The sequence below is a fragment of the Trachypithecus francoisi genome, unplaced genomic scaffold (assembly GCF_009764315.1).
Source record: "Trachypithecus francoisi isolate TF-2019V2 unplaced genomic scaffold, Tfra_2.0 Lachesis_group0, whole genome shotgun sequence".
NCBI classification, from domain to species: Eukaryota; Metazoa; Chordata; class Mammalia; order Primates; family Cercopithecidae; genus Trachypithecus; species Trachypithecus francoisi.
In genome coordinates this window covers 9,598,439-9,617,320 of record NW_022681453.1, presented here as the reverse complement: position 1 = coordinate 9,617,320, position 18,882 = coordinate 9,598,439, and the positions used below count along the sequence as shown (strand labels likewise).

The 18,882-nt window shown below is 36.9% G+C and overlaps 1 protein-coding gene across 1 annotated transcript in view; it reads left to right on the top strand.

The window, feature by feature from the left end:
- The window catches only part of ARHGEF26 (Rho guanine nucleotide exchange factor 26), a 145,546-nt gene that overhangs the window by 25,930 nt on the left and 100,734 nt on the right, over nucleotides 1–18,882 (top strand). The window contains exons 5-6 of the mRNA XM_033203748.1: nucleotides 3,104–3,160; nucleotides 6,463–6,623. Coding sequence (XP_033059639.1) covers nucleotides 3,104–3,160; nucleotides 6,463–6,623 — 218 coding nt within the window. The remainder of the gene's footprint in view (nucleotides 1–3,103; nucleotides 3,161–6,462; nucleotides 6,624–18,882) is intronic.

Below are 18,882 nucleotides of genomic sequence, written 5' to 3'. Positions count from 1 at the left end.
CTAATACCATCACCTAAGGGGTTAGGATTCCATTATATGAATTTGGGAGACCAGAAACATTCAGACTATAGCACAAGGTATCAAAAGGGAAACCGGCATGATTTTAGATGGAGTGTCTAATAATTACCTTTTGGATCTATACTTTGGGAGCTTACCCTTTTACAGATTTCATAACCTATGTTTTGGGTCTAACTAGACAGTATCATATCCATAGAAGAAATATCTTTTAGTGTTCTTTATTAGGTTTAGTGAATTATTAATTTCTATCTCATCTTGACATGCAAAATTTTTCAGTTATAAAGATCACAGGTCAAGAATTTCAGCATCCATTATACAGTAAATTTGTAATTATGAATTTAAAACTATTATAACATTAGCGAGTTCTGTGCATTCACTGTCTTAATAAGGCACAGATATATGCTCATATTTTTAACATGTCAAAACTGTAGTATTGTTCACTGTCATTTTATTTGAATTATTTTCTATCCACTTAAAATGTTGAAGATATTGACATATGTTCATATATTCTCTTTAAAATTCAGAATTCACAGATTTGAACAGTTTTGTGAATTGGCTGGATTATACAAAATCAAGACCCTCACATTAAATCCAGTTCTTACTGCTTTTTTAAAAAATACTTTTGCAGTTCTGCTTGTTGATGGCATATTTAAATAAGAAATTTAAACCAGTGAGGAATAAGAAAGTTCAAATGAGGTTGCTTTGGCTGTCTGTGTGTTTAAAGGAGTATTGCTTTGGCTGTCTACGTCTTCCCATTTGTACCCAGCTGAAGCTGGTATGAAATGTATATTTTAGCAATGAAGCTAGGCGCAGTGGCTCACGTCTATAATCCCAGCACTTTGGAAGGCCGAGGCGAGCGGATCACCTGAGGTCAGGAGTTCCAGACCAGCCTGGTCAATGTGGTGAAACCCCCTCTCCACTAAAAATACAAATATTAGCCAGGCACCGTGGTGCACACCTGTAATCTCAGCTCCTCATCCTCAGGAGGCTGAGGCAGGAGAATTGCTTGAACCTGGAAGGTGGAGGTTGCAGTGAGCCGACATAGCGCCACTGCACTCCAGCCTGAGCGACAGAGTGAGATTCTGTCTCAATAAATAAATAAATAAATAAGAAAAAGGAGCCTGTACAATTTTAATTTCTTTCACTTTATATATCAAGTAAGACTCATAGGTTTTAGAAGCTGGTATGTTATATTTTCTTGCCCACAAATGGAGACAATAGAAACACTTGAAGAAATGTGATAAATTTGACAGTACTTTAGATTCTCTTAGCAAAAATTGGTAAACTTCAAGAAGGATGTATATTTTAAGACTATAGGTATAAACGTATGTTTTTCATGCTAAAAAAGCCTGGAATGTCAAGTGATTTTTACTTAAGTTTACAGATAAGGTCACTGTTTCTGAATTTGAGAATTTTCAGAGGTATTTCCTATGAAAAACTTTGTACACATTCTTTCCCTTTCTTTTCTTCCTTTTCCTTTCTTCCTCCCTCGTTTCCTCTCTGCCTTTCTTTCTTCCTTATTTCCATTTGATGTTATTCACCTACATTCTCATTCTCCCCCAATTGTCTCTTCTCTGCTCTCTGTCAGTCGTCTTGGGGTCCCCTTTTCAAATCATTCTTCCCCTTTTCAGATCATTCTCTCCCCTCCTGGGTTTCATCTCTCCACCTTGATCAGTCTCTGAAATCTTCTTGCCTGTTCATGACCTTCTACTCCAGACACCTGCTGTACGGTGCTACTTAATTTGAAGTTGACTGTGGAAGGATGCCTCAGGTGGACAAAATGACTCTTCTGGGCCTCGGAGGAAGAATCTGGAGAGCCTATTCTGTTACAGGGCATGGAAGGATGGAGACAGGAGCACAGGCCCAGGAGCAGCAGCCTGGCAGCCAGCGATGAGGAGCTGCTTTGTCATAACTTAGAGGAAACTTTCAGGCTCCCCAAATGTGCGACCCTTCAGTTTTCTTAATCAGAATACAAGAATGCTTCCCGGAATCTCTTTTTCTAGCACCATAGTTTTGCTAGTTCCTTACTGATGGCTTTTTTATAAAGGAATATTTTACTATCTGTCCTGTTAGTATTAGTGAAAGATTATAATTCTGTATATTAATACTTTATCTTTGTCAAAACTACCTTCTCTTCCCCTTCAAAGGAGCAAGTACTTTAGTTGTGGGTTTACCCTCTCTGTTGATTGGACAAAGTACTCTTAATTCCTCAGTAAACTTGCTGTCATCTGTGTAGATCTCTAAGCCCAGATTTTTCATTCTCTTCTCAAGATTTTTTGGGTCTGAACCCCATTTGGGTGGAGATGCCACTGGCATGGAAATTCTTGCTGATGACCTCACCTGCAGAGATTGTGGGCATGACACCTGTATATCTCTCTGCCGGGCTTTGGGTCATGCAGGAAATCCTGTGAAATTCCTCATCAGGGTTAACCAAAGGGAGCAGCTCTGAAGGGTTACATTCTTCTGGCCAGTCTCCTCCCTTATTAAAATGTGTAAAGAGTCCTTTTTAGCCGTGAATTCTTGCTGACAGGCTGACCCAGGGTCAGGATGGTGGATAAAGCTAAGAACATTCCAAGACATATGTGGACTAAAAAAACACATGAAAAGTGGTACAGACTTGGTATTAGAAGGGGTCTTAGTGATGCTAGCCCGACCCTTAGAAATGGGGTGCCTTTCATATAAAGTAGGGGATCCCTAACCAATAATGTTGACTAAAAGCATTAGCCCTGGAATTGGACCGACATCGATGCAGATCCTGGCCTTGTTACCTATTAGCTATGTGCTCTTGGATCCTAAGCCTCAGTTGTTACCCCCATCTGTGAAATGGGGAAAAGAACAGTATCAGCTTTCTAGAGTTTGTATGAGGATTCATTGGAAAAAAGGGTGTAAAATGCTTAGTATATTTTTTGACACACTATAAATATTTAGTAAATGCTGATTAATTAATAATAAATTGATGAATTCAACTTTTTGTATAGTTTCTCTTAATTCGTTTTTGAAGGGCATAGAGTTATGCCTTGAATAATAAGGAAACTTTTAAAAAGTATTGATAAATGAGTCAACTCTACTTTGCTTTTTCTCCTAGGTAAAAAGAAATGGATTATTTCAGACAGTAAGCCAAGAGGAAAGAAAGAGACAAGAGGTATGTTTTTATCGAGCAGCTGCTTTAGAGCTCTGGAGTGTGCATGTCAATCTCTGCTCTTTTGTGTTTTCACTTTTTGTGTGCACTTGTTCAGTGTTGTCCTTTGAAAATTGTATTTGTTTAACAAAAGCAGTAAGTGATCATTTTAAAGTAAAGCTACACATAAGACCCCAGAAAAGAAAAAAATTTTAAATATCTCAACATCACTCAACATCATTTGATTTTAAACAACAAAGCCCCTAGTTCAGATATTTAAACTGAGAGAAATATGATAAAGAATGAAACCAACGTTGGCTCCTAGAACTGAAAAAGGATGTTTATGGAAAAACTGATCGTCACATTAGTCTGATCATCACATGTAGCCTTTTTATGTAAGATACCCTAGGTTAGGGAAAGCTGGATGAAGCATACAGGGGACTCTGAACACTCTTTGCAAGTTTTCTATAAATTTAAAGTTTTACCAAAATAAAAAGTTTATTTAGTAAAAAAAAAAACAGGTTAATAATGGAGTTTTACAACTTGAAGTTTAAATCAATGCAATTTGAGAAAATTGCATGTTGTAATAATATTGTGAAGCTCTCAAAGCATTTTCATCTTGCTTCATGCATATTAGTGTGTGTGCCTGTGTGTATGTCAATGCATATGCATGCATATAAATTGATTCCACAAAGGACACAAGGGTGTCCCTTTTTTTTTTGGTTGGCATTAAGAATAAAGCAAAATTTAAGGGTGCAATATAGTGCCATTTTTCCAAGTTTTAAAAAAATAATAGTATAGAACTTTGGTGTACCTATCCACTGAGAATTAACAAATGTATAACAATTGTAATTTTTCTCCTTTTTTAAAAAGAACATAAAACTGATAGTGTAGAAGGCCTGCATTCTCTTCCTTAGTCCCATTTCTTTCCTTTCCTCCCCAGAGACAACAACTGGTACCTATACTTCCAGCCTGTGTTTTAAAATTATGTATAACCTACATACACATATTTGTGCATGTGTGTGAAAATGTATAGGTATGATATTATTCTGTGCATATTTTTTGGTTATTTGTTTTTTACACTCAACGTTATTTTTGAGATTATTCATGTTAACGCATATGAATCTAGATCATTCATTTCAATCATCATTTAGTATTCTCTTCCATGAACACCACCTTTAAAGATTTTTTATCTATTTTTCCAATGCTGGACAGTAGATGGGACTTTTTCCTTCACTGTTAACATTGTGACGTAAAAATATTTCCCTCTCCTTGTAGCTAAATTTAAAAGCTCCTCCAAGGTATTAATCCCATTTGAACATTTCTCTTCTTTTAAACCTTATATATTTAAACCTTGCCTATTTCTATCATATTCTGAAAATATTTATTCAGACTTTCTATTCCTATATAGCTATTTCTACCTGTTATATATAACAGGTCTAATCTAATTTGCTTTTAAAGAGTTGATAGTATTATTGCAGTATATTTTAGCAATTATTTTATTAAACGTATTATAATAAACTACCATTATTTACCTTTTCCTGTGATCTGTTATAAATAGTTCATTATGTCTTTTTGCCCAGTTTGGATATTTGGATTAGATTACACACTCTCTCCTTGATGTAATCAGAAGTAAAGAGTGAGCAGAGTGGGGGAAAAGAAGGAATGAAATGACTTCAGACAGCTGTCTCCTGTCACAATTCATTGTACACTGAACATCTGTCTGTCCGCCAAACTTGAAACATACCTCAAAATTTATTTCAAGGAATCAAGACAAAAGCCAAATGAATGAGACTTTATAACCCTAAATGTTTTCCTTTGGAGATAACAAAGGTTTTATTAGTTTATGCCCTTCAAAAACAAATTAAAATAAATTATGTAAAATGTTGAATTCAGCAGTATTAATTTTTGGTTCTCAAAACCCTCAACACTTAATCACATTAATAAATTAGCATAGTTCAGCATTGAAGAAGTGAAAAATCTCTTTGCTGTTTCAAATATTTTAAGTCATTCCAAGGCATCATATACATCAACACCTGAAATCCATTATTTGTGGTCCAGAAGGTAAATTTTTCTTTAATTTGCTTTGTGTATAGTTTTTGGGGGTTATTGTATTGATTGAAAAAATCACGCAATATGCAGGTTAAATGAGACTCTTAACATTTTTTAACTCTTTACTCTTCAGATAGTTAAGTCACTTAATTTCATGAAACACAGCTTAGGCTAGATTAGCACATTTACCTAAGACCCAAGTCCCTAAACCTTACAGAAGTTAAAAGTGGAGGTGAACACTGAGATTAGCACTTCTAACCTGATTTCTAAAATATGGAGCACCCATCAGCACCTGCTTGTGCCTTTCCTGCTCCCACCCAGCCACAGTACCCTCTGCTCTTTGGGGCAAGGACTTGAAGGGGTGGAGCCCTGGAGATCAGGGTGATGAAGGCAGGGAGCCAGGGAGCTTTCCAGGAAGGCTGTGAATCTTAGGCCTGCAATTTCCCTGTATCCCTTTTTAGAGGATCTGAATTTGATTTTGTTAAGGATCTAGATGAATTCCTTACACAGGGCGTTGGAGTCTTATCCACATATGTGGGTTGGTATTTCATCGTTAGTACTTATCAGGAAAACCACTGTGTGCCTGCCACTGAGAGTCTCTGCAGAGAGTCCTTTGCTCCTTCTTGAGACACTGATGAGAGTGGAGAGTGTGACTTGTTGAACAGATGGAATTACTTTCAATTGTATGAGTTTATATAAAAGAATTCCTGTGGCTGGTAAGAACCTTTTGAGGGTAGACACAGTCCTACCAGAATATTTGCTGTTATTGACTAAAATTAGATTAAGCGTAGAGAGAGGAAGAGCATGACACACAAGAGGGAAGGGAAGGAAGGCGTGAGAAATTTTCTCCGAGTCTCAAGAGAGGACCATAAATCCTTACTGTCCCTAAAGCAGCATGCTTTGAAAGCAGGACTGGAGGAGATGACCCCAAAGGTTAATTAATGTCACACTGAGATTTTATGACATGCCCTAGCTTCCTTCTATAGATTCTACCCCTTGGCAAAGGCATGACCTCAGGATGTGATGTCAAGTCATCCACATGCTTTCATTTTTTTCATATTTACAGATAGTGATTATTTTTTAAGATTTGGGTAAATATGTATTATGTAAAGAGAGTAGTTTAGTGATGTTTTTTCTTTAATGCTTCTCTTTTTGTACTTTCCAAGATATTATACTTGAAAAGTGAAATATCTTGTTATAGCAAAATTATGACAGCTATATTTAGTTCTTTAATCAAAATAATTAATAATACATTTCTTTGTCCTTCTTACCAGGCTATCTTTGAAGTCATATCCTCTGAACATTCATATCTACTCAGCTTGGAGATCTTGATACGAATGTTTAAAAATTCTAAAGAACTGAGTGATACAATGACTAAAACTGAGAGGCACCATCTTTTCTCCAATATTACAGACGTCTGTGAGGCAAGCAAAAAGTAAGTGCGCTGCACTCTGCCTTTGGTCGTGCTAAGAAGTTGCATACTAATAAACACTTGGTTATCTCTAAAGGAAGGCATTTCAGGTCATAAAGTCTCATTTAATTGGCTTTTGTCTTGGTTCCTTGAAATAAATTTTAGATATGTTTCAAGTTTGGTGGATAGACAGATGCTCAGTGTGTAATGAACTGTCACAGCAGACAGCTGTCCAAAGTCACTTTATGCCTTCTCTTTCCCCACTTCACTTGCTCTTTATTTCTGATTGCATCAAGGAGAGGGCCTTGGTTTGGTGCTAGTCTGTGATATTTATCCATTTCAGTAAAGAAAGAGTAAGCCTCAGGCTTAAGTCTTCTATAGGCAATATCTGGCTACAATTTAATAATATATATTTTCATTATATTTAAGATTTTTTGCTTTACTTTTCATCATGAAAAGTAGATAAAATCATATAATAAACTTTTATTCATTCAAAACTTATATTTAGCAGTTGTTAAAATTTTCCGTATTTACTTATCTATTATTTTTGCTTAAATTTTTCCAACTATATACGTAGGATGTTTTACTTATAAATGCTTCACTATTCAGCTCTTATGAATAAGTTTATTTTCTTACATAACTACACCGTTGTGGTCATACTTATGATGATGCTTTTATGGTTTTATTCTATTTAATTTTTGTGTGTGTAAGTAATAGATTCACATGTTTTAAAATTCCAAAAATACAAAAGATCCTATAGTAAAATGTCATTCATATACTGTTTCCTGGCCACCTGAAACACAACCATAGTCAACATTTGCTTTCTTGTATATCTTTTTAGTAATACTTTATGATTATGTAAGAAAAAATATGTATTCTTTTTTTGTTTTTACTTAAATCTTACCATACTATAAACGCTGCTCTGCCCATTACTTTTATTTTTACCTCTGTCCTGGAGATTATAGCATATCTGCACATTAAAAAACTTTCCTCATTTATTTTTATGTTTTTTTCCTTGGAATTATTTGTTGAAGAAATCAGGTCATTTGTTCTGTAGAATTTCCCGTGAAGCACATAATGTATGGGTAGTGATCAGTACCAGATCCATTAATTCATTAAGGATTGCAAAACAGTGTTACTCTAATTTATCATTCTTTATTCATTTTTTAGCCAAAATATTTCTGTAAAGGGAAAGGTACATCCATCTGTTCATATACTCAAGTGGTAAAGTTCACCTTATTCTACTATTAATGCTCAAATTGTTTCATCTTTGATCTTAATTTTTTTTATTATTTTCTTGCTATATGACATTTGAAGATGTTAAAGGATTATGTTTTACAGTTCCTGCTTCAGGCCTGGAATCAGCCATTTCCCCAAAGAGCTCTGGTGTCTTTTGAGATGAAGTGGTATTTTAAAACCTCAGTGAATACCGGGGTGCTCATTGCTAAGTGGTTTTAGGCTATTTCAGTAGATAGCCAGAAAAAAAATCCAAATTTTTCTCTGTAAAACTAGATATATTCAAAGCCCATAGATACTCCAAATTTATCAAAGTGTACATATTAAATAGGTACTTTTTAATATATCAATTTTACCTCAATGAAGCTTCAAACATGAAAAAGGAAGTCTAGTTTCTATTTCTGTCCCCTCTATCCTATTCCCTTCCCATATAGATACTCTTAAATAAGTTGTTTATCTTTGTTTTTTATAATAAACATACGCATATGTTTATGTATATGTATTCCCCTCCCTTTCTTAGATAAATGAAAGCATGTTCTACTTATTTTTCTCAACCTCTTTATTCACGTAACAACATATATTAGAGGTTACTCCATACTCCATTAGAGATGTTTTACTCCTTTCTCCAGCAAGTGACTGTGTAGTAGTTTATTCATCCAGCCCCCTATCTATATGAGCATTAGGATTATTTTCAGTCTTACTGTTACAGAGAGTCTTTCTTTGTGCTTACACCCTGCTATATTTTAGCCAATCTATCTTTGAGATTTTCTAGAAATAGGATTGCTAGATCAAAGGGTAAATGCGTATACTATTTTATAAGATACTGCCAAATTCTTCTTCAAAGAAATTGTACCATTTTGCAATACCACCAAGAATAGATGAATGCTTGCTTCCCCCAAAGTCTTTCTAGCAGAATATGTCAACAAACCTTTAGATTTTTGTCAATCTGATAGGTAAGAAGGATTATCTGAGCATAGTTTCAGTTAGCATTTCTCTTATAAGCTTTTCCATATGAATAAAGAGCCATCTGGAACATAGTATGTGTCAGGAAAATACTATTAAACTAATAATATTCCTCTGTGATATTGAAACAATTTAAATTTGAGATAAGCGCTAACATTACATCAACAAAAGTGAAGGAAGGAAAGAGGTTTTCTAATGCTCGCTGAAACAGAAGAATATTTTCTTTGACTAGATCAGCAGTGTTAACATGTAAGTTTGGCTTAGCTAATCAAAGAGAATTATCTGCTTGATAAGAAAGAGAAGGAAAAAGTATTAGCATTTTTTTTTTTTTTCCTGCTCTGAGAAAGATAGAGGCATCTTATCTGAAAAAGTTAATACAAGCAGAAATGATGAACATAACTTAGTTTATCAAATACCAAAATATTATAATCCAGGATATTCCCTGAAGCTTGAAGGAAGTGTATGTTCATTTATTTAGTTATTATTTTAGTTATCTTTTATGGAATACTTATCATTCATACCAAGCATTATGTTATAGCCTTTTCAGTAGAGTATGTATGTACCCCTAAGTAGACTGCCCTCAATGAACAAAGTCTTAGGATAAATAACAAAAGTATTAATATAGTTCATGGTTAGTAGGCATGTAAAGATCATCACTCTAAGAGGTTAGGAAAACTGAAAGAAAATTCTAAAAGAACTATAATAGTAATATGGGTTTAGTTTAGTAAACTATGTATACCTATGTAGTGTACGATTATATAACCAATAAAATTCCTTGGTTTTCTAATATATTTAGATTTTTAAAGCAGATCTAAAGAGTGGGATTTTATATTGTTTTAGATTTTAATTATTTGAAAGGTAAGTTATCAAAACATAAAGGATAATTATCTTTAATGAATTTTGAGCTATTTTAATTTCTGTCTTTGTACTTTTCTGTAGTTTCAGCTTCTACAATAAACATAATGTAGTTAGAAAAGGAAACACAAGGAAAGGAGAAACAAGCAGTAAGAAAAGTGAGCCCGAAATAATGCGGGGGAAGTCACTGGATATGGCTGACAAATTCACAATTGGCTAACCTTGAAATAAGTCATTTTATTTAAAGTATAGACTAAAATTTTACTTTAATTTCAATCATTCACAAAATTTAAATCATTTAAGATTTTATTAAAAATTTTTATTTCTGTCATAGCTTATAGTAAGGGGCTATTTTGAACATTTTTGTCTTTTTTATTTAAAAAAGAAAACTGAGATACTTTTCAGCCTCCATTAAAAGAAAAAGAAATATCTGTATTCTTTACATTTTTATTTTGTTTTCACTTCTAATGCAATACTTTAATATGGATATCTGCCTTTGTGATAATTTGATCTCTGTTATATTTCAACTAGGAATGTTCAGCTTTTACATGACAACCTTGTGTCTATATCATAATAACTTACATTACAAAAGTGTTTTTGATTTCGTTTGAAACACTCATTTCAGATACAGCCCTTTTGAAATTCAAAGTACTCAGAAGATTTGCAAAGGCCATTTCTTGATGTAAGACCTGCTTGTTGAACTTCAAGAGTGGCACCCAGGTGTTGACAACTGCTTATGTATTACTCATGAAAGAGCTTACAGTCCCAAGAAAATGCGAAATAAAATCTTGAATAAAATAAATATCAGTGTCTGAATTAGATATTACAGAGTAAGAATGGTATTGTTAAGTATGTCATAACCAGGGCTCTCTTCATTGTTTTACTTTCACCTAATGAAAAATTATAGCTATAGGTGATGACATATTCAATATAGCTTGTGGTCAGAACATCCTTGACATCCAAATTAACGGTGTGGTGTCTAGTCCCCTTCATTGTGGCTTAGGTTGTTGACTGCCAATAAATAACACTAAGATTTATGTAAGTTGACACTGTTTGAAAACAGCAGGGACAACAATCATTTTGACTGTGTGTGTGTGTGTGTGTATCAGTAGTATGTCTCTGCAAAATTCTTTTCTTCTTTTTTTTTTTATCCTTTTTTTTAATTTTTTTATTTTTTATTTTTTATTTTTTATTATACTTTAAGTTCTAGGGTACATGTGCATAACGTTTATATCATGTATAACTCCCCAATGCAATCCCTCCCTCCTCCCCCCTCCCCATGATAGGCCCCAGTGTGTGATGTTCCCCTTCCCGAGTCCAAGTGATCTCATTGTTCAGTTCCCACCTATGAGTGAGAACATGCGGTGTTTGGTTTTCTCTTCTTGTGATAGTTTGCTAAGAATGATGGTTTCCAGCTGCATCCATGTCCCTACAAAGGACGCACACTCATCCTTTTTGATGGCTGCATAGTATTCCATGGTGTATATGTGCCACATTTTCTTAATCCAGTCTGTCACAGATGGACATTTGGGTTGACTCCAAGTCTTTGCTATTGTGAATAGTGCCGCAGTAAACATACGTGTGCATGTGTCTTTGTAGTAGAGTAATTTATAATCCTTTGGTATATACCCAGTAGTGGGATGGCTGGGTCATATGGTACATCTAGTTCTAGATCCTTGAGGAATCGCCATACTGTTTTCCATAATGGTTGAACTAGTTTACAATCCCACCAACAGTGTAAAAGTGTTCCTATTTCTCCACATCCTCTCCAACATCTATTGTTTCCTGACTTCTTAATGATTGCCATTCTAACTGGTGTGAGATGGTATCTCATTGTGGTTTTGATTTGCATTTCTCTGATGGCGAGTGATGACGAGCATTTTTTCATGTGTCTGTTGGCTGTATGGATGTCTTCTTTTGAGAAATGTCTGTTCATATCCTTTCCCCACTTTTTGATGGGGTTGTTTGTTTTTTTCTTGTATATTTGTTTGAGTTTTTGTAGATTCTGGATATTAGCCCTTTGTCAGATGAGTAGGTTGCAAAAATTTTCTCCCATTCTGTAGGTTGCCTGTTCACTCTGATGGTAGTTTCTTTTGCTGTGCAAAAGCTCTTTAGTTTAATGAGATCCATTTGTCAATTTTGGCTTTTGCTGCCGTTGCTTTTGGTGTTTTAGACATGAAGTCCTTGCCCATGCCTATGTCCTGAATGGTACTACCTAGATTTTCTTCTAGGGTTTTTATGGTATTAGGTCTAACATTTAAGTCTCTAATCCATCTTGAATTAATTTTCGTATAAGGGGTAAGGAAAGGATCCAGTTTCAGCTTTCTACTTATGGCTAGCCAATTTTCCCAGCACCATTTATTAAATAGGGAATCCTTTCCCCATTTCTTGTTTTCTCAGGTTTGTCAAAGATCAGATGGCTGTAGATGTGTGGTATTATTTCTGAGGACTCTGTTCTGTTCCACTGGTCTATTTCTCTGTTGTGGTACCAGTACCATGCTGTTTTGGTTACTGTAGCCTTGTAGTATAGTTTGAAGTCAGGTAGCGTGACGCCTCCAGCTTTGTCCTTTTGACCTAGGATTGTCTTGGCAATGCGGGCTCTTTTTTGGTTCCATATGAACTTTAAAGCAGTTTTTTCCAATTCTGTGAAGAAAGTCATTGGTAGCTTGATGGGGATGGCATTGAATCTATAAATAACCTTGGGCAGTATGGCCATTTTCACGATATTGATTCTTCCTATCCATGAGCATGGTATGTTCTTCCATTTGTTTGTGTCCTCTTTGATTTCACTGAGCAGTGGTTTGTAGTTCTCCTTGAAGAGGTCCTTTACATCTCTTGTAAGCTGGATTCCTAGGTATTTTATTCTCTTTGAAGCAATTGTGAATGGAAGTTCATTCCTGATTTGGCTCTCTGCTTGTCTGTTACTGTGTATAAGAATGCTTGGGATTTTTGCACATTAATTTTGTATCCTGAGACTTTGCTGAAGTTGCTTATCAGCTTAAGGAGATTTTGGGCTGAGACGATGGGGTTTTCTAAATATACAATCATGTCATCTGCAAACAGGGACAATTTGACTTCTTCTTTTCCTAACTGGATACCCTTGATTTCTTTCTCTTGCCTGATTGCCCTAGCCAGAACTTCCAACACGATGTTGAATAGGAGTGGTGAGAGAGGGCATCCCTGTCTTGTGCCAGTTTTCAAAGGGAATTTTTCCAGTTTTTGCCCATTCAGTATGATATTAGCTGTGGGTTTGTCGTAAATAGCTCTTATTATTTTGAGGTACGTTCCATCAATACCGAATTTATTGAGCGTTTTTAGCATAAAGGGCTGTTGAATTTTATCAAAAGCCTTTTCTGCATCTATTGAGATAATCATGTGGTTCTTGTCTTTGGTTCTGTTGATATGCTGGATTACGTTTATTGATTTGCGAATGTTGAACCAGCCTTGCATCCCAGGGATGAAGCCCACTTGATCATGGTGGATAAGCTTTTTGATGTGCTGCTGAATCCGGTTTACCAGTATTTTATTGAAAATTTTTGCATCGATGTTCATCAGGGATATTGGTCTAAAATTCTCTTTTTTTGTTGTGTCTCTGCCAGGCTTTGGTATCAGGATGATGTTGGCCTCATAAAATGAGTTAGGGAGGATTCCCTCTTTTTCTATTGATTGGAATAGTTTCAGAAGGAATGGTACCAGCTCCTCCTTGTACCTCTGGTAGAATTCAGCTGTGAATCCATCTGGTCCTGGACTTTTTTTCGTGGGTAGGCTATTAATTGTTGCCTCAATTTCAGAGCCTGTTATTGGTCTATTCAGGGATTCAACTTCTTCCTGGTTCAGTCTTGGGAGAGTGTAAGTGTGGAAATTATCCATTTCTTCTAGATTTTCTAGTTGATTTGCGTAGAGGCATTTATAGTATTCTCTGATGGTTGTTTGTATTTCTGTGGGGTCGGGGTGATATCCCCTTTATCATTTTTTATTGCGTCTATTTGATTCCTCTCTCTTTTCTTCTTTATTAGTCTGCTAGCGGTCTGTCAATTTTATTGATCTTTTCAAAAAACCAACTCCTGGATTCATTGATGTTTTGGAGGGTTTTTTGTGACTCTATCTCCTTCAGTTCTGCTCTGATCTTAGTTATTTCTTGCCTTCTGCTAGCTTTTGAATGTGTTTGCTCTTGCCTCTCTAGTTCTTTTAATTGTGATGTTAAAGTGTCAATTTTAGATCTTTCCTGCTTTCTCTTGTGGCATTTTTAGTGCTATAAATTTCCCTCTACACACTGCTTTAAATGTGTCCCAGAGATTCTGGTATGTTGTATCTTTGTTCTCATTGGTTTCAAAGAACATCTTTATTTCTGCTTTCATTTCGTTATGTACCCAGTAGTCATTCAGGAGCAGGTTATTCAGTTTCCATGTAGTTGAGCGGTTTTGATTGAGTTTCTTAGTCCTGAGTTCTAGTTTGATTGCACTGTGGTCTGAGAGACAGTTTGTTATAATTTCTGTTCTTGTGCATTTGCTGAGGAGTGCTTTACTTCCAATTATGTGGTCAATTTTGGAATAAGTGCGATGTGGTGCTGAGAAGAATGTATATTCTGTTGATTTGGGGTGGAGAGTTCTATAGATGTCTATTAGGTCCGCTTGGTGCAGAGATGAGTTCAATTCCTGGATATCCTTGTTAACTTTCTGTCTCGTTGATCTGTCTAATGTTGACAGTGTTGTGTTGAAATCTCCCATTATTATTGTATGGGAGTCTAAGTCTCTTTGTAGGTCTCTAAGGACTTGCTTTATGAATCTGGGTGCTCCTGTATTGGGTGCATATATATTTAGGAGAGTTAGCTCTTCCTGTTGAATTGATCCCTTTACCATTATGTAATGGCCTTCTTTGTCTCTTTTTATCTTTGATGGTTTAAAGTCTGTTTTATCAGAGACTAGGATTGCAATCCCTGCTTTTTTTTGTTCTCCATTTGCTTGGTAGATCTTTCTCCATCCCTTTATTTTGAGCCTATGTATGTCTCTGCATGTGAGATGGGTCTCCTGAATACAGCAGACTGATGGGTCTTGACTCTTTATCCAGTTTGCCAGTCTGTGTCTTTTAATTGGAGCATTTAGTCCATTAACATTTAAGGTTAATATTGTTATGTGTGAACTTGATCCTGTCATTATGATATTAACTGGTTATTTTGCTCATTAGTTGATGCAGTTTCTTCCTAGCCTCGATGGTCTTTACATTTTGGCATGTTTTTGCAATGGCTGGTACCGGTTGTTCCTTTCCATGTTTAGGGCTTCCTTCAGGGTCTCTTGTAAGGCAGGCCTGGTGGTGACAAAATCTCTAAGCATTTGCTTATCTGTAAAGGATTTATTTTCTCCTTCACTGATGAAACTTAGTTTGGCTGGATATGAAATTCGGGTTGAAAATTCTTTTCTTTAAGAACGTTGAATATTGGCCCCCACTCTCTTCTGGCTTGTAGAGTTTCTGCCGAGAGATCTGCTGTTAGTCTGATGGGCTTCCCTTTGTGGGTAACCCGACCTTTCTCTCTGGCTGCCCTTAAGATTTTTTCCTTCATTTCCACTTTGGTGAATCTGGCAATGATGTGTCTTGGAGTTGCTCTTCTGGAGGAGTATCTTTGTGGCGTTCTCTGTATTTCCTGAATTTGAATGTTGGCCTGCCCTACTAGGTTGGGGAAGTTCTCCTGGATGATATCCTGAAGAGTGTTTTCCAACTTGGTTCCATTTTCCCCCTCACTTTCAGGCACCCCAATCAGACGTAGATTGGTCTTTTTACATAATCCCATACTTCTTGCAGGCTTTGTTCATTTCTTTTTCTTCTTTTTTCTTTTGGTTTCTCTTCTCGCTTCATTTCATTCATTTGATCCTCAATCGCTGATACTCTTTCTTCCAGTTGATCGAGTCGGTTACTGAAGCTTGTGCATTTGTCACGTATTTCTCGTGTCATGGTTTTCATCTCTGTCATTTCGTTTATGATCTTCTCTGCATTAATTAGTCTAGCTGTCAATTCTTCCACTTTTTTTCAAGATTTTTAGTTTCTTCGCGCTGGGTACGTAATTCCTCCTTTAGCTCTGAGAAGTTTGATGGACTGAAGCCTTCTTCTCTCATCTCGTCAAAGTCATTCTCTGACCAGCTTTGATCCGTTGCTGGCGATGGGCTGCGCTCCTTTGCAGGGGGAGATGCGCTCTTATTTTTTGAATTTCCAGCTTTTCTGCCCTGCTTCTTCCCCATCTTTGTGGTTTAATCTGTCTCTGGTCTTTGATGATGGTGACGTACTGATGGGGTTTTGGTATAGGTGTCCTTCCTGTTTGATAGTTTTCCCTCTGACAGTCAGAAGGACTGTCTGTTGGTCTGTGGAGATTGCTTGAGGTCCACTCCAGACCCTGTTTGCCTGGGTATCAGCAGCAGAGGTTGCCAAAGATAGAATATTGCTGAGCAGCGAGTGTACCTGTCTGATTCTCCTTTGGAAGTTTCCTCTCAGGGATGACTCCACCCTGTGAGATGTGGGGTGTCAGACTGCCCCTAGTGGGGGATGTCTCCCAGCTAGGCTACTCAGGGGTCAGGGACCCACCTGAGCAGGCAGTCTGTCCGTTCTCGGATCTCAACCTCCGCCTTGGGAGATCCACGGCTCTCCCCAAAGCTGTCAGACTGAGTCCTTCGCCTCTGCACCGGCCCCCGCTGCTTTCCCTATTGGACCTCAGCTGTGGGCTGTCCCCAGAGGTGGAGTCTACAGAGACAGGCAGGTTTCCTTGAGCTGCTGTGAGCTCCACCCAGTTCGAGCTTCCCAGCGGCTTTGTTTACCTACTTAAGCCTCAGCAATGGCGGGCGCCCCTCCCCCAGCCTGGCTGCTACCTTGCGGATAGATCGCTGCAGACTGCTGTGTTAGCAGTGAGGGAGGCTCCGTGGGCGTGGGACCCTCCCGGCCAGGTGTGGGATATATTCTCTGGTGTGCCTGTTTCCTTAAAGCGCAGTATTGGGGTGGGAGTTACGCGATTTTCCAGGTGTTATGTGTCTCAGTTCCCCTGGCTAGGAAAACGGATTTCCTTCCCCCTTGCGCTTCCAGGTGAGGCGATGCCTCGCCCTGCTTCAGCTCATGCTGGTCAGGCTGCAGCAGCTGACCAGCAGCGATTGTCCGGCACTCCCTAGAGAGATGACCCCAGTACCTCAGTTTAAAATGCAGAAATCACCGGTCTTCTGTGTTACTCGCGCTGGGAGTTGGAGACTGGAGCTGTTCCTATTCGGCCATCTTGCTCCGCCCCCTACTCTTCCTTTTTTCTTCTTTTAAAAAAATTTTCACTTCAGTTAACACTTAGGGCCTCCTATTCTACAAGGCTCCTAAATTCCAAAGCATTTCAACTGGCAGCATCTGCCCAGGGGCTGTTGGTTCTTGGGACCCATGGTGGTTGGTGAACACCCTCCAATGTATTTGTAGAGGCGTTTTAGGGCACTTTCCTTGAAATGGAAAGGTTTGGGTGGTATTTACCCCCTAAAGATACTTGGGAATGCATTTTTGGTTGCCCCAGTAGACATGGAGGGCTGTTGACATTAGTAGGGGCGGGCCAGGGTGCCAGGCATCCTACACTTAGTAGGGCAGTCCCAGATAAGCATGAATTGTTCCACCCAAATGCCACTAAAGTGGCAAAGTTAAAACATTGGTATTCTTTGGAAAACCATTTAAAGCTAAAACTATGCTTGTCTTCAATTTCTGCAGAGTAAAGTAAAAATATCCATCAATTTTGTATACCTTTTTTGAGATGCATGGATGGAGTAAAAGGAAGACGAATGTCAGAATTTTGACAAAGAAACATTTAAGGAGCCTGTGGGTTGGGACAGAAATGAAGTAAATAGGATAAGAGGAATTGCACAGTGTCCATGGATCTTTCTGATGTACTTTGGCTATAAAGGGTTTGCCTCTCTTATTAACACCTTCCTGTTACTCTCTGTCGGTGCCATGGCCTAACAATTGTTTGTTTTCTAACCCTCCTTAAAAGGAGTGTGTGGGAAGTTAGAATCCTACTGATTGTTTTTACCCTGCCTAAGAAGGGTGATACACTTTCCTTTTGCATGGAATGATTAGAGCTAAATTCTTTAAAATTAGATAGTGCCTAGATGGCTTTGGGTCAATGTCAGGGAAAAAGCCTTTGACTTCCAACTCTACTTCTTTCTGCTTTAACTGTACCAACTTCTTCCCTCTGACTCAAATTCATGAGCTCTTCCTGGTTTCATGGTCTCCTTGTCTTTTAAGGACCTCAGCTATCTTAAAAGCCTGATCATCTCATGAAAAATGGAGTATTAGATATCATCTTTCAACTAGAAATGAATAGGTTTAATTCGTAACTAAACATCACACATAGTATATACTTTGCTTATTTTCATATTTCCTTTGATTTTTTTTTTGTTTTGGTTCTTCCCCCACAAATCTATGGTCACTTAGGATAATTTATAGATAATTGCTTTGTTAATAGAAAAAGACCTATAAATATGATTAACTTACATTAATTTGCAACAGAATATGATCTAATACCAATTGTTTTTAAATTTAAGATACATCTCTATTAAAAGACTGATACTATTAGGAAGGAAAATTGTCTTTTGTAGAAGACTGAATGTTAACCCTTTTCCCCTATTTAGAAACTCTTAAGGTCTAAGTAAGGTCTTCTGTGTTAAAAAGTTTTCTGCAAAATGAAAATTAGATGAGTCTTTGCTTTGATGTCTCATAAAAAGATGTGTTTTTACTCTCAATTCTGAGTTTTCGTTCTAAATATCTAGGTTATGTTAACAGTCTTTCATTTAATTTTTTTCAATAACAGAGTGTGCTGTTATTAGTACCCTATAAAAAAATGCTACTGAAGACCTTTGCAAGGTACTTGTTTCTCTTTTTCCAATTACAAAGTTAAAACATTGGTATTCTTTGGAAAACCATTTAAAGCTAAAACTATGCTTGTCTTCAATTTCTGCAGAGTAAAGTAAAAATATCCATCAATATGCTTTTGTGTCCTGAGGAACTGAATTTGTTCCCAACATATAATGAGCAGTGAATGCCAAATTCTCTGGTTTCTGCTTTGTGTAGCAGAGTAAATTACAATAATAGTAAACATACAAAATAGTACTTACCCCGCACTTGCTTCTCCAGAAGTTTTTTCCCTAATTTTAATCGAACTGTATTAAAATTGAAATGCCATATGACATTAAAAACTACTTTACATGCACATGCTTTAATATTATTTTAT